Genomic DNA, 15,130 nt, shown 5'->3' with positions numbered 1-15,130 from the left:
TGGTTGAATTACATTGAGACTTGGTATGCCGGGTGAGGTTGTTCTAGTATGGAGTACTGTACTGTACAGTACTGTGATGAAACATTTAGAGTATTTGTCTAGAGTCTGCATGCACAATGCATGCACAACGATTGACCAAACATTGAACAATAGAGTCACGTGATGAATCGAATCTGAGATTCACAACGAGGGGATCCCGGAGTCTTGGCAGAGGACTGGCGGAGAAGGACCAGTGAGTGACTTTGACTGAGTAAGACCCATCAAAATTGATGCGGCATGGACGAACTTTGACAGTGATGGAGACAGGACGTGAACAGCTTGCAGTCATCATTACGGAGTCCATATCCGCATTGGCCGTTAGAAGCGCTGTTAGTGGACAGAATTTGAGTGCGGAGTGGAACTTTGAAACCTGGAACATTGAACGGTCAAGTCGGGTCAAGGTTCACAATTGTGCCCATGTCGAACCTAAAAGTCTGGTCTGGCTGGCCGGGATGATCTAATCGATAACTCCTGATCCGTGCTATCCTGTGGCAGATTGGGACGTACGTTGCCAATCTCACGCCGCCTCTAATGATAATTTCATCATCCTCGACAAAACGATACCCGCGACACACAGCGCACCTCGATTGCTGCGACGTTATATCTCGACCATTGCAACAGTTGCTATCAATACGGGCGGGCGGAAACCAAAAAAAGTTTGTGATTCCTCCGCGTCCCACCTTGTTGCTTCCTTCCCTGGTGCTGCATCCATCCATCCATCCATCCATCCATCCATCACAGACCCGCAGAAAATCGACACACCAACAGAACAGAGCCTTATTCCGCAGTCCTACCAAAAACACGTAGACCGCCTCGTCGACGGAACGGCATTCGAGAAGGGGTGCTCATTGCAGTGCCGTCCTCGCTGCCTATCCTACAAGTCATCTATTTGCGCGTCGTCAATTCTGTGCTCCATTGCACAGATCGTGTCAGCCTGCTGCTGCTTGTCATCTGACGAACAATCTGGGCCAGAACCCAAGAAACGAGGCTGAAATAACGAAACACAAGAACTAGGGGAAAAAACATTACAATCCTCTTCAACCACGCAGCGCACACCCGAGCTCATCATTTTGCTAAGGAGAAGGTTTATTTCTCTCTCAACACGATAACCTTGCAGCGCGTGTCAACTTGGGGCAAACGACGCAAGCGTGCTGCATTTTCATCTCGCCCGACCGGTCGACCTGCTCCCCAAGCGTAACTCTTCAGATCCTCATGTCCGCGCCGAATTCGAGAAAGCGAGCGGCGCCAGGCGCGTCACCAATGGTGAACTACCCGCAGCGCATGCAGCAGCCGTTTCCTGCGGATAATGCTGTTCCAGACAATATGCTGAGATGGAACGGCGACGGAACTGACTTTGTCGACACCTCAGCACAGGCTGCCAATCCGTACGGCTTGATGCCTACCCAACCTCAGTATACACAGGTCCCCGCAACTTCCAACAGTCTTGCGCGACGAGACATGAATCAAGCACTGATTGCGACGCATCCTCGAAACTTTGACGCTTCCGTGGAGCCGTGGACGGGCTTCGGCGATGGGAACAATCACCTGCCGCAGAACGAGGAGGAGGGTTTGATTCAGCAACGTTGAGGCGCTGGAGGAGATGGCGCAAAAGGCGAAGCGGGATGCTCAGGGCAAGCGGAAGGGGATTCCACCGTTTGTTCAGAAACTAAGCAGGTAAGTTTTCTGAAAGAGAGATTTGGAGTTGTGGTATCCTCGATTCGTCTAGGGATATTGTGGAAGCTAACTAAATCTCCGTGTAGCTTTCTGGAGGACCCGAAAAACGAACACTTCATTCGCTGGTCAGAAAAGGGCGACTCCTTCATTGTTCTTGACGAGGATGAGTTTGCCAAGACTCTTATCCCAGAGTTGTTTAAGCACAACAACTATGCCTCTTTTGTTCGGCAACTCAACATGTATGGCTTCCACAAACGGGTGGGCTTGTCGGATAACTCGATGCGAGCGAGCGAGCGCAAAAACAAGAGCCCCAGCGAGTATCATAATCCCTTCTTTCGACGGGGCCACCCAAATCTACTGTGGCTCATCAACAAGCCCAAGACAAGATCGTCTAAAAAGGCGTCCAGCAAGAATGAGGGTCTCGAGGTCGATAGTGACGAAGATCAGATCCTAGATGAGGGAACTACTCAGAACGTGACAGCTGGACCAAGTGCACCACCACCTCGGGCCCTGCCTCCACCACCCTCAGAATCTCAACAGCTGCCCAAGAAGGAAATGTCGTTGATCAGGGAGGAGTTGACCAAGGTCAGAGAGCAACAGAAGATGATTCTCGGGGCAATCAACCGATTACAACGCAACAACAACGACTTATACAACCAAGCACTCATGTTCCAGTCCCAGCACGACCGACATCAGAACTCTATCAATGCTATCCTCAACTTCTTGGCAAACGTCTTCAGAAAGACCCTAGAAGACCAGGGCAACACACAGAGCGTCAGCGACATCATCTCAAGCATGATTACCAACCAAGGGCAGCCGTCACACCAAGGCAGTGTGGTCGACTTGGGGGACTTTTTCCAATCAACAATGGATCCCACCGGAAACATGGGCAGCACCCACAAACGAGCCCGCGGCTTGCTACCGCCCATCCCTGAGCAAGGCAACGCTTCTAAAAGCAATCTGAATGCATCGACGACCTCAACGCCATACTATCAATCTAGCAATCAGAATCCAGAAATGGGCCACGTCACCGAGTTAGTTGACGGGTCAGAGACGCCGCCCAGCCTACGGCAGGAACTCGAGTCCAACCCCCACGAACGCATGATGAAGATTATCAACGACCACAATGCCACCAACACGTCTGGAATGGACCTCCCCGAAGCGGCGGAACTCGTAGCCAACGCGCCCAACACTCTGAATAAGGACCAGAGAAGCAAACTCGTCGACTTCATGGCCGGACAGTCATCAGCATCACCTCCCTCCCAACCACCATCCGCATCCACATCCGCAAAACCCACGCCAGCTGCTCAACCGCGCTCCAACAAAGGCAGCGTCTCCCCGGCACCAGCATCAGCACCAAGCGAAAACACCGGCCTCCCGTCCCTGTCACCCATCATGCGCTCACCACAAATGGTACCACCGTCGATAAACCAAATCAACACGAATCAAATGGACCTCGACCAGCTCCAACGCCTCCAGTCCGACCAGGATGCCAAGATCCACGAACTCAGCGAACTACTCGGCCCGCTCAGTCCCTCGGGCCGCATACCAGGCATAGACGACGGCAATGAAGCATACTTTGACCAACCACCCGTCGACATGGACCAATTCTTTGACAGCAGCGCCTTTTTAAACGATGCGAATTTCGGCGCCGACGGAGATGACTTTAATTTCAACATTGACGGCGCGGCAGACGATCCTCCCAAGAATGGAGACGGTGAACCCAGTCCCGCGGGCACAGAGGAGATTCACAGAGACGATTTGGATGTCGCACCAACAGAAGGGAATAAGCGACGAAGAATGGGGTAAGTGGCTGTATATAGGCGTATGGCATGGTTTTCACGGTGTTGAAGGTTGGGACATTGGAGCAAATTGCTCAATACGGTACGGCAGGTCAGGCTTTCGTGGTGTTCATAGTTTGCAAAAACGGAATATAATACAATATACCCGCCATGTCTCATAGGGTATCAAATCCATCCTCATCCTCACCACCATCACAAGCCCCGATGTCTATAAAGAAAATCCAGTGTAATCACCCCGCCACAGGATTCGCATGCACAGTAACCCTCTTGATCCTCAACTCCCCCTTCGGCCTCGACTTCCGATCAACCTCCACCCCCTCCAACTTCGCCAACGTCGCCATCCCTTCCGCCCCAATTACCTTCCCAAACACTGTGTTAAGCCCATCCAAATGCGGCGCCTTATCTAGCGTCACAAAAAACTGCGACCCATTCGTGTCGGGTCCTTTATTCGCCATGCTGACCACCCCGCGCGCTCCGTGCTTTAGTAACGGCCGGACCTCATCTTCAAAGGGTTTGCCCCATATGGACGTCCCGGCCTTGGGATTGTCCGCCGGCCCGCCTGTTTGGATTATGAAATTCGGAATGAGGCGGTGGAAGGGGGAGTTGTTGTAGTACCCGGATGCGCAGAGGGCGAGGAAGTTCTACGTGTGTTAGCTCACGACAAGACAGGGGGAAGCGGGGGGGGTTACTTCGGCGGTTTTGGGGACGCTTTCGCAGAAGATTTCGATTTTTATGTCGCCGTGCGTGGTGTGTAGCGTTACGGACATGTTTGCGTTGCGAGGGTGAGGATTGGGAATTTTTGGAGTGACGAAGCTGGAGGGAGCTTGGAGGGTCTGGTTTCACCCCGCCACCCCACTTGGATTTATATTCGGTGCTTTCCCCGAACAGTTAAAATATAGTTGCTGAACAAGACAAGACATCCACGCCGCCTTAACCATGAGGAATTCGAATATAAACGCTAAACAGGACATCCAGGCTGCCCTGCTGATGAACAATTGAAATTCACACCTTAAACGGGACATATAGACTATTCATGCACCAAAGTCTTTACCATCTCACCATCACAATAGTATGTTCCCGTTCATGTTCAATTGATATATTTACATGGAATATAAATCATTATGCTGTAAATGTTATCCACCATCAACCTGACTGCTGGATATATCCCCCTCAAACGCCATTTACCATGCCTTTCCATAATACGAGACCTGAAATACACCCGCCTTTGCCAAACCGGTCATTCGTTTGTAAAAGAACGCCTCATATGGGTATACATTTGCCTTTGCCCCTAAAATGCCCCAACAATCATGTCCTGAATTTTCCTAGTGTAGAGGCTTGGCCGCTTGCTCGGTCGCCCATCCCCGAGTAGCGTCTTGAATAAGACGCACGCCAACATAGTGCAACTCGTCGAGAATGGCGGAAATACTATTGCAGTCATGCAAATATGAATTACACCGATACATTCTCGCAAGAAGTTGGTGATCAGTCGAGTTGACAAAGACGTCAAAGCCTCGGGGACCGGCGATTTTTGTTGCAGCAGACAGCGCTATGCCTGCCTCTCCTACACATGGGCTTGTTGCTATCGATCCTGGGTCCCGCCCAAGTTGCTCAATCGATAAAGGGCTTCTTATGTCCTCCAACAAGACACAGTCCCAGGGCACGTAACGAATCGCGGTCATTTGCCAAGATGATCGACCGGGCCGGCAACATCGGATTGTTGGGGTCGACATGAGACGCATCTTTCGCAGCTTGTTCTATAGCATCCATTTCCTCCTTACACGCCTGTTGGTCGAGAGGACAAATAACAATGGGTTGTCTCAAATTGACGTCGCGAGCACCACTCAACTGGACCTGTTCGACATTGGTTAGCGGTTGATACATTGCGTTCAAAAGGGAAGGACGACTCTACTGACCTTGATACTCAGGTAAAACTCAATTTTGTAGAGCGATGATGTGGTGGTAAATGATGAAACCTCATACAACGGAAACGCTGGTTTGCCTCTCTTGACGATGCCATCGGGGTCTCTCAGGTCTTTGCACGGAAATACAAGCCCAATATTGGTGGCGTACCCTGCCTCTGGGATTTTCATCTTAACCACTTGCACCTGTTTGGACAGTTTGTTGACCTTTTTGACTGGCTCGTCTCCTTCGGGATTATATGTGACTTCCTCCTCGATCGTAAGGTTGATTTTTTCTATGCTGACCCTCTTTGCCTTACTCAACCAGTCTGGATTCGGCGATAGCTTGATGTAAACAGTGATTGGATCACCAGGGCCATAACTCCATCTCGGTAGGTTGATTCCCAGGTGCACCACGTTGTCAGAGGTGACGAGTTTTGTTTCTGGCTTATTATACATGCCAAATGTAGACAGCGTGTCGTATCGTTGTAACGGAACCGGAAAAGGATATTTGTATTGATTGCTGTGCCCTTGTTGTACAGTGACAACAAGCTCATAAAAGGTCTCTGCCGTTCTGCTGGGGAGTTGCAAAGATGCCGGCGGTATTCTTCGGTTGGTCTCTTCCCCACCACGTCCAAAGGGGATAAACAGCACAAATGGGAGATCCATGGCGATCACACTTTCGGCCTCCTTTCCTGTTGCGCATCGAAATAGCAAGACCTCCTTGCCAACCACGTCAGTCGTCTCCTTTCGCGGTGTTCCGAGATGGCGCTTCGTCAAGCTATCGGCATCGGGATGGATTGTTTCACGTCGTTGTAAAGATATCCGTACTAATGATACCGGCACAGGCATGGAATAGCCTTGTCCTGGTCGAATCTCAACTTTGCCTTCGATTCGCGGCTATGGGAGTGGTTGGTCAGCAGGGGTTGTAACGAGAGCACAACACTTGACCATGCTTGGGCGCTCGGGGTAGATGTAAAGAAACTCGAAACAAAAATGGCCAAGACCTACCAAAGTGGCCGAGATGCCAGGGTATCCGACGAGAAAACTGCTGTTGGGAGGGCCAGAGACCCTCACGCTGGCTGGCGCCGAGGCCATGATGCCGGTGTTGCTCCCGCCACCAGCTGCAAGCTATTGGTGGCGGCGAACCAAGGTAACGACTATGTTATCAACTGGGATTGATGGTAGGGGATGCGGCCGTCGACAACGGTTGAAGCCGTCATGAAGTGCACAATGTTAGGCAAGGGTTGGATCGGGCGTATTGATGATGTCTGGGTTCAAGATCAAGAGGTTGTGGAAGGCGGCTCTGCGTCGCGGTCAGCTCCAGCCAGAGTGGGGTAGTAACAGCAACCAGCAACGAGCAACCAGCAGCAGGAGGACATACTTTCTGGTACTTGACAGCACGCAACAGCCGCAACGGTTAAAAGTTAAAGCAACCAGACCAGACTTTAAATTGGCCCAAATCAGTCAGTGCCAGGGTCTCCGTAGTCGGAGCAGCACGCTCAGCACCAAGAGGCAAGCAATGGAATCTCACGACTTGTGCGCGCGGGTATGAACTGAGGCAAAAGGCCAATGTCACTTCCAACGCCAATGCCGACTCGAGCCAGAATGTTGAAAAATGTCTGGTGTTGCCAAGTTGGTCAGACGTAGGTGCGCGGCCATAAACAGAAAGAACCCAGTTGACCTGAGAAGAGTCTGGTGGGAAGGACCAATGCAGTTTGCTTGCTCGAGCCAAATCCAGACCAGACCGGACAGAACCTGTGCTGTGCTAGTGTGAAAATACAATACTTTGCACTCCATCAATATATGAAGCCCCTTGAGCGACAAACCGGTGCTGATGCGCCGTCCACAGCAGAATCAACACACACGCTCAGCTGCGGCGGCTGCTCCGTGCTTCTGAAGATAAATCTGGGGAAAATAGGACAAAGAAAAGGACAAGGCGCCAGTCAACCGTGCCACAGATGCAGACACCAGACGATTGTACGCCCAGAGCTGAAAGTCTTTTGCTCCAAACGATTTGCTCCCTGTTTTGCACCGCGTTATGGTGAGGCTCATTCGGCCACTTGCAGTAGGCTGATTCTATGGTACCAATCCATCAGCTCGTGACGCTCAACTGGAGACAGGGAGTTATGGACGGACAGGTGGTTGCACAAGGAACAGCCTAAATCGAGGCATGGGACATGGGCCAGCAAACATGCAATTGTCAAGGTATTATTTTGGCAGGCGACGCCGATAATAGATCAAACTCAAACCAACGATTTTTACATGTGAGACAGCAAAGCAACAGACTGTCCAACGAGAACGAACAAAGAGCATATATGTATCGAGCGCCACAGAGTACTGTACCGTACTGTATACTATGCTATACTCGCAGCATCGATTGATACCAACAATGCCGTGCGTATTAGCTCAAGCTTGACAAAAGACTGACATGCAGACAGCGTCGCATTGCGCAATGTCACCACACAACCTGTAAGTGATCCGATGGCTCCGGCCAGAACCAGCCAGGTACATGTACTTGGATCATGGTGGCCATGATACACATTAGCCGCTTGTTCTGGGCTCAATTTTGCACTATGCTTGGCAAGCCATTGCAGTTACTTGCATGAATCAACGTGGCACTAGGACGATCCGAGTAGTCCACCAATTCAACGCGTCGTTTTTCTGAATGGGCGTGGGCTTGTATTGTGACATTCAACTCGCGTGACCATTTGACCGGTATGCAACAGGACGAGGTATACGCATTGTCTGCAGCGATGTTATTGTACAGCCTTTCTACATAATATAACCGTCATTTATACAGCCTCTGCCGATAACAATTCTTGAGAGCTGCGTTGTTTGCCACGAAGTTGTAATTCAGCATCATGGCATTGCGTGGTGGGAGCAACACTGCCTCCTGCTGTCGTCAGCACAATAATTGAGGGAGCCAATAGAAGGAACCTTTCACGACAGTAACCAAAAAAAAAATCGAACGAATCTCGACACTCGTGAGAAATACGTCAGCAAAAATTAAACATGTCTCTTGAACACCAAGGTCAAAAAGAATTATGCGAGCCGTAGGGATCGAACCTACGCGGGCGATGCCCATTGCGGTTCAAGCGTGTACCCTTTGTGGGTTTGACCTAAACACAACGCCTTAACCACTCGGCCAGACTCGCAGACGTCAGGTGACTGGTTTTCCATAGTAAGCATTATACAGGTATCTCCGCTTCCAGTCACTCATCTGGACCCACAGAAATTCATTTGGCAACAGAAGCTTGTCTCGACATCAATTTCATCACACTGAGCTTTATGATCTTGTAAACCTCCACGGTTTGGCCATGTTATTTCCTCCACTCTTCTGATTTACACTAAGAGTATTTTTGATGTCATTCTATTTAATGCCAGCCTTATAGGATAGGCTATATCAGGCTTTTTCTGCCCCCAAGCTCTCACTCACCATCCTCAACCCACAAACACTTCCATGTCTAAATCTAACGCCAACAACATTAACCTCGGCCTCCTTACACAATAGCTTTCCTATACCACCCGAGATATTTCTATTCAGCCCTCCCGCCACAATGCCCTTTGACGACGACGACAACCCCGCCGTGGAGGCATCCACGCTCCAAACGGACCAAGATGCCGCCCGAACAGCAGATGACGCTTTGGAAGACGAAATCCCAGACTACAAACTCTTCGCTTCCATGTTCAACAAAAAGGGGGTGTCCAGCAAAACCATCCGCAAAGGCGAGAAAGACTTTGAATCCCACGGCACTCGCGTTCAGGACACAGCCCTTGAGACCAGCCGGCAAGCACTGGAAGAAGTTCTCAACTACACTCGCATTCACCGCCAGGAAAACTGGTTACGTGCCTGGTATTTCCCAGATTGGTGGACCTCACAAAGACCAGATAGCACTCACGACGATGCGCTACTGCACGAACGTGTTGTGGTCATGGAACAGGAGCGAGGAAATTGGATGAGAGACATTGGACGAGCCATATCCGGCAACAAGGACCAGTTGGGTGTCGGTAGACTCTGGCTGCTACCCGAAGAGGCGCTCTATTTGATCGAGCGAGGAACAATAGACATCTGGTGGCCCGACAAAGATTTCGAAGAACTGCTCCCAAAGGTCATCGACAATGGGCCGACCAGGAACCAATTCGGACCAGATGACTACGACGCCGGCGTGCCACTGAGTCTCGAAGCTGCCTACTGCTTCCTCACAGGATACGAGGGCGAGCGTGGAAAAACAACATTGCCCAAGTTTCAAGTATATTCGCATCTCAAGAGAGCTGGTTTCTACATCATGCGCGCCCCGACAACTCCCACACCCCGACAAGACACATCCTCACAACCATCACAGTCCCTATGGCAGTGGCTATTCTCCTTCATCAGCCGAGACAAAACACCACAACACAAACCATTTGGCCCTCTCATCGCCCCCGGGATATACAGAGCATACCGCCCCATCTACCAGCAACTCGCCGTCCTTCCACGCCACAAACCCTCCATCCAACCACAACATCACCCCGTCCAGGAACCTTTCCGCATCCATTTCCACGTATGGAAGCCCGGCGGTGCCCCATTTTCTAAGAAGAACCCCCCGCCGCCAGATTTCCGCATCGCAGTCGCGGACACGGCAGACTCAGAATTACCTACCCTAGAGCAGATCGAGGCGTTGCTGGAATCCACGCCGATAGATCTACCCAATCCTGCTTGGCAGGGGCCAGGGAAACTCTACCAACGATTAAAACACGGTCACCGAAATGTTCTTGTTGCAGTTGTGGATAGGGGACTTGTCAATTTTATGAGATTTGGTGAAGCGGCGTTTGGGGAGGAACCGCTTTTTGAGAGGTTTGATAATCGGTCTGGTGGGAGAGGTGGGAAGAGGGGTGGGCGTAGGGGTAGGGGACGGGGAAGAGGACGAGGCGGGAGAAATTGAAGGACGTTACAGGAGGTTGACATGGGAGTTGAAAGCCAACTAACAGTGTTCTGCAAAAGAACCTGTTGGTGTGCAAAAGAAGAAGCCAATATATTGGTAGTTTGTTACACCGACGCCAAGAGCACTCAACCAACAATGTACCCTAAAGTAGTCACATTTCGCGACCGGGCAGCACACTTGATATTCAAGGAATTTAGTTGCATTTGTTGGTTCCCAAATCTCTTCCTAGCCACCCTCCCTGGTTTGCGGCTGGCCAATCACTTCGTTGTCGTTTGGAAGTTGTTGTTGGTTTGGCTACAAATTGGGATTGTTGAAACTAGATACAGTTCCCGTCATGTCATGTTGGGTACTACAAATTATGGTTTGGTATGAATGCCTGCAAGTATGAGGCTTTATCTTCGCGCAAGTGGCCACTATGTGCGCAAATAACAGGACACACCGCAAGGAAATCCGGTTGGCGACAAACCACTCTTTGTCTAGCTTGCTATAACGTGCTCTTATTTCCAGATATGTACTCATGTAGCAATGGAAGTTGTGGACCAGCATTGATTCCAACACGTACACATTTTGATCCGTCATGAAGGGGATGAGCTGCAAACAAGCATTGCCTTCCTAGCCTAGTCGGGACCCAAACGGTTAAACAGCTGCAAGGTTGATCGGCAGGATTCGGTGATCTACGGAACTGTTGAAGTAGTGCGGACGTCAAACGATTCCGCCAGCAAGGGCAGAATTTTTCCGTTGCCATCGAGACTTTGCATGCATTTAATGGAGAAATGTCAGCAGCCAATTCGATTAGTGGAAATAATTAGCACCAGGTCAAGTAGAAGCCAGTGAGCATCGGCGACCGCGCTCAGTCAGCAAGACAAATTTGCTTATTGACACGGGCTTCGGTAGTTGCTGGACGTGTTTCGTGCAACGTCACAGCTAAAATGACGATGAAATGAGGAGCGACATTTTGAGCCATCTCGAGGGGACCCTGGTAATTAAGCACTTTTGCCGAGCCCTATCCGTGCCGATACCGAGTTTGATCCTGTGTTTAATTACAATACAAAACATGATTCCCTAGTGGCCTCAGGTGACGCTTGAACAAAATAAGACGAAACAACGAGTTGCATGCAAGCACAAGTTGCCAGAGTATCAAGGAACAGGCAGGGTTAGTGGTCCTTTCAATCCATGGAATAGCCGTTTTAGGCAGACGGTCTCGGCTATGCCTCACGATATTACCTCTATTACGTTCCCATTTCGCGGATCCTTGTAAATCATTGCTTGTCGAGGCAGCTAAGCATGTGGATCGAACTGACTCCTAAGGCGCGCAAACGGTGTACGGGTGCATTGTAGTGGGCTAAAGAGGACCCGAGGAAACTGATTTTCCCGTCTTGTTTTGAAGTTGGAAAAAGTCTTGCCGTGTCAACGCCCAACGGAGAGAATCAAATCGCCGCTTCGTTGTCATCTAAATCGACTCTCTTGGGAGCGGTGGCTGTCACCCTGGTCCGATCACAAAATGGACCGAGAGGTTTTGGGCAATATTAGTGCATTACATTTTTGTGGCTGCTCACCCAGGTTGGAGCTTGTGCATTTCAGGTAATCGACCACAGGGTGGTTGTATGAAGCAAACGTATCAAGTTGTGAAAGTGTGTGCAAAGATTGCAGCATTTGAACTTATCAACCCGACAATGGAGAAAGGGCGAGCGGTGGACAAGTGCCCAGTAGTGAAGAGAAATGCGGTGTCGCTCGTGGAAATTTTCGAGACAAGTTCCCCAGCCGTGTCGGGCACGCATGCGCTTCCGCCCATGAGCATTTGCTCCCAACATGTCTCGTCGCGTTGTCATCGTCTTTGCAACTGCGTTTGGACGCCGGTTCAAGCTTGCGCCACAACAGGCACAGGCTTGGGTGGCAAGTCAGCATTTCGCGTTATGTGAATTCAGGCTGGTGGAAGTTGCATGGTGTATTGTCGGATAAGCCAACAGGGTTTAGAGAATTCCGGGATGGCACATTTCTTTGATGACAAGACATCCCGTCAGCCTTCGTATCTGCCTCCTTGGTTGCCAACACGGTTAGTTTGCCTCCCTTTATTGGAACATGACCGCCGCGGTACGGTCGTGTTGACGAGGGGGCATCAATGGTGTCGATCTTGCTGGTCTGGTCTGCGTTACGTCAAATGCACACTTGCATGCGACTTGAGACTTGATTTTGCCAACCGAAACTCTCGGAGACACCGACTCCTTTTGCTTTAGCTGAATGGCAAGTTGACAACTATGCTGGATCCGCTTCCGGCTCTCTGCTTGGGCCAAGGGTTGGTCGCCCTGCTACTGCGTAGCCGTCGACAGAAGCTTTCAGCTTCGTAAACCGTAATCTGTACCGAGGAAGTATTACACCATTTTCTTGGCACCAGCGCTTGAGTCCCTCGGGGCCGGTGGTACTTACACGAAATATAATGGAAACCCAATGGCATGAGTCAGCAACTATTGTCATGGGGCAAGGTAACAGGAAGACCAGAACGAGTTTCTCTTTCTCCTGGACACCACATGTATTGCATTCGTAGAGTCCATGAGCAGGGGAAATAATGAGTGACTGGATTGGCGAATACAAAAGAGAGCACCATAGAGTTTTGGTGCGTGCCAGGTGAGGAGTGATGCCCGACAGTCTGTCGCACTGTCTGGTGTATAAAGTACCTAGGTAGTTATGGCTCTTGGTGGGGTGGAAGGAGCAAGCAACTTGTTGAGCATTTGGGAAGCAATGCCAGCCAATGAGGGCAACCTTGTCATAAACGAGATACTTGAAGGGAAGGAGGGAAAGAGTCATCCTTTGACAAAGGGGAAGGAGATACTTTTGATGTCTGGTTGCATTTTCAAGAGCTCTCAGTCACAATAACCCCTTCGTTGACGCATGCGCACGGCAAGCTTGGCATCCTGAAAGGATTCCTTTTGCGTTGTGTCGCGTCCGCTGCGGTCGTTTGCTCGTCTTGTCCACAAATACTCTCTTCAGAAAAGTGACTGGATTTGTCACATACCTGGGTATGTATGAAAGAAACTCACTCGGCCCAAGATTAACCACCACCCTTGTCCAACCTTGCCCCTTGCAAGTAAACTAACCATTCACGCGGCACCATCTGGCCAGTGACGCTCCCATTGCATCCTCAGCCACTTAGCCAAGCAGCAACTTGCACCACTTCCTCTATCGCATCATGCTAATGTCACGCCGCTTTCTGGTGTTTCGAAATTTCTAACACAGTAGTCTGGGAACACAGATGGCCAAAAGGGCCAATGAGAGGGGCGAGCGCTCTTTCAGTCATACACCACAACGGCCTCTGGAAGACTTGGACATCGAATGTCATGCAAAGCTGCTGGCATGCGACAACCCCTTGCTGTCAAGTTGTTCATTGGCGAGTGGCTCCCTGTCCCTTTTATGCTAACGACAGAATGCGGAAGGGGAGGCAGACATTTTCATCTCCTCCGCACTTCGTACGGCCAGGAACTTGGCTTTGTGTAGCCCATGCGTGGTTTCAATGACGCCGCCGCGGCATAGCCAGCCAACTGGATTGCAGCACCACGTTGCCATTGTCGTGCTTGAGGTTTCTGAATCGTTCAGAAAAAGCAACGGGATGGAAATCTATTCGGGTCTCGGCTGTGCCAGGGCAATTTGTCACACACTTCAGAACGATGCTCACACAAGAAAACGACATTTGAGACGCAGTGTCCCACGACCAAATCGAGAGAAGTGAGAGCCGTCGTATGGGCAGATTTGAATACGTACAAAAGCCATTTATTAGAGTGCCACGACTGCAACCGAGCTTGAGGTGAATTACGGGGCGAAACGAGGGCCAAGTGGTTCCGCAATCCATTTCCTTGGCCTCATCACTAGAAATGTTCCGAAATATGCGGCTGCACAAGCCACCCCAACTTCCTTAGGCCGTAACCAATATGTTACGTATGCGCTTACCAAAGTCAGGGTTCGCACTGAGGCAGAGATGCAGGAAGTTGGTCGCGAAGCTATCCATCGACGCAGCAAGTATAGCGTGTTATTGTCGCTTCGGCTGAGGGAGGAAGTCTGCCTGCCAAGTTCCACTAGCACTCGGAATTACATCAGGCAACAACTGGTATAGCACCCGAGCCGTGAGAATATTGAGGGTAAAAAGCCTAGCATGGTAAACTCGAAGAAAACAAAATTATTACCATGTGAGCACTGCGGCTTCACAGAACATTCATATTTCTATGTGGGGAACCCTTCAAGACGTCTTTGCTCTTCGCATATCGGTATTTGAAAGCTTGGAAATCGAAGCACTTGGACTGGTAGCACCATTGCCTATGGCATGGCGCAATAAACTCTAGACCACAGAAAATCCAATTCACACCGGAACAACTGCAATGACCACAACAGCGGAACTCTGCGCTACGACCACCAAGGGTGTACCGCTTCAACCTCCGGCACTCCCAAGAGAAAAAGTTTTAGAGATGGTGGACATACCAGGGTCCTCATACTTCTCTCGCCTTGACTAATATCATGGCGATTCAGTAGCTGTGTGTTGACGATGTAACCGGCATCAGAATGGCTGGATGAAAGACACTAACCAAGCAAGAGGAATCAAATGATTTGTACTCTGGCATAAATTCCAGGATTTCTAGTATGAATACCCTTAATATATCTACAGGACAGTGAAGAATCGTTTCCGCCATCATTTTGAGCGTTATTGTTTGTCCAGAAGATGCAATATGCAGATCTATAAGGACTACGGAGTACATCCTGCGACATGCGTTTGATGAGATGACGATATTACCTTGCACTTTTGCCCCCT

At 50.2% G+C, this 15,130-nt stretch overlaps 4 protein-coding genes and 1 non-coding gene across 5 annotated transcripts; 2 read left to right on the top strand and 3 right to left on the bottom strand.

Moving 5' to 3' along the window:
- Positions 1-1,251: 1,251 nt before the first annotated feature.
- VFPPC_02058 (heat shock factor protein) lies at positions 1,252-3,522 on the top strand (the record flags this gene model as incomplete). The annotated part of the gene is made up of 3 exons (XM_022428263.1): positions 1,252-1,553; positions 1,618-1,713; positions 1,800-3,522. 3 exons carry the CDS (start codon positions 1,252-1,254, stop codon positions 3,520-3,522), a joined length of 2,121 nt encoding a protein of 706 aa, XP_022284112.1.
- A 1,601-nt stretch (positions 3,523-5,123) lies between these two features.
- On the bottom strand, positions 5,124-6,511 carry VFPPC_02057 (arrestin domain-containing protein; the record flags this gene model as incomplete). The annotated part of the gene is made up of 3 exons (XM_018281773.1): positions 5,124-5,366; positions 5,429-6,313; positions 6,425-6,511. 3 exons carry the CDS (start codon positions 6,509-6,511, stop codon positions 5,124-5,126), a joined length of 1,215 nt encoding a protein of 404 aa, XP_018138840.1.
- Positions 6,512-8,461: 1,950 nt separating this feature from the next.
- Positions 8,462-8,571, bottom strand: VFPPC_17335. The gene has a single exon. It is a non-coding gene; the product is annotated as a tRNA-Leu (tRNA).
- Positions 8,572-8,973: 402 nt separating this feature from the next.
- On the top strand, positions 8,974-10,338 carry VFPPC_02056 (hypothetical protein; the record flags this gene model as incomplete). Its single annotated transcript, XM_018281772.1, has 1 exon — positions 8,974-10,338. One exon carries the CDS (start codon positions 8,974-8,976, stop codon positions 10,336-10,338), a length of 1,365 nt encoding a protein of 454 aa, XP_018138839.1.
- Positions 10,339-12,249: 1,911 nt separating this feature from the next.
- VFPPC_02055 (hypothetical protein) lies at positions 12,250-13,140 on the bottom strand (the record flags this gene model as incomplete). Its single annotated transcript, XM_022428262.1, has 2 exons — positions 12,250-12,477; positions 12,598-13,140. The coding sequence occupies 2 exons, from the start codon at positions 13,138-13,140 to the stop codon at positions 12,250-12,252; spliced, it is 771 nt and encodes a 256-aa protein (XP_022284111.1).
- Between the last annotated feature and the right edge of the window lie 1,990 nt (positions 13,141-15,130).

Source organism: Pochonia chlamydosporia, chromosome 1, assembly GCF_001653235.2.
Source record: "Pochonia chlamydosporia 170 chromosome 1, whole genome shotgun sequence".
Lineage (NCBI taxonomy): Eukaryota > Fungi > Ascomycota > Sordariomycetes > Hypocreales > Clavicipitaceae > Pochonia > Pochonia chlamydosporia.
Note: the sequence above shows the minus strand (reverse complement) of the source record. Positions and strands in the feature narration are given on the sequence as shown.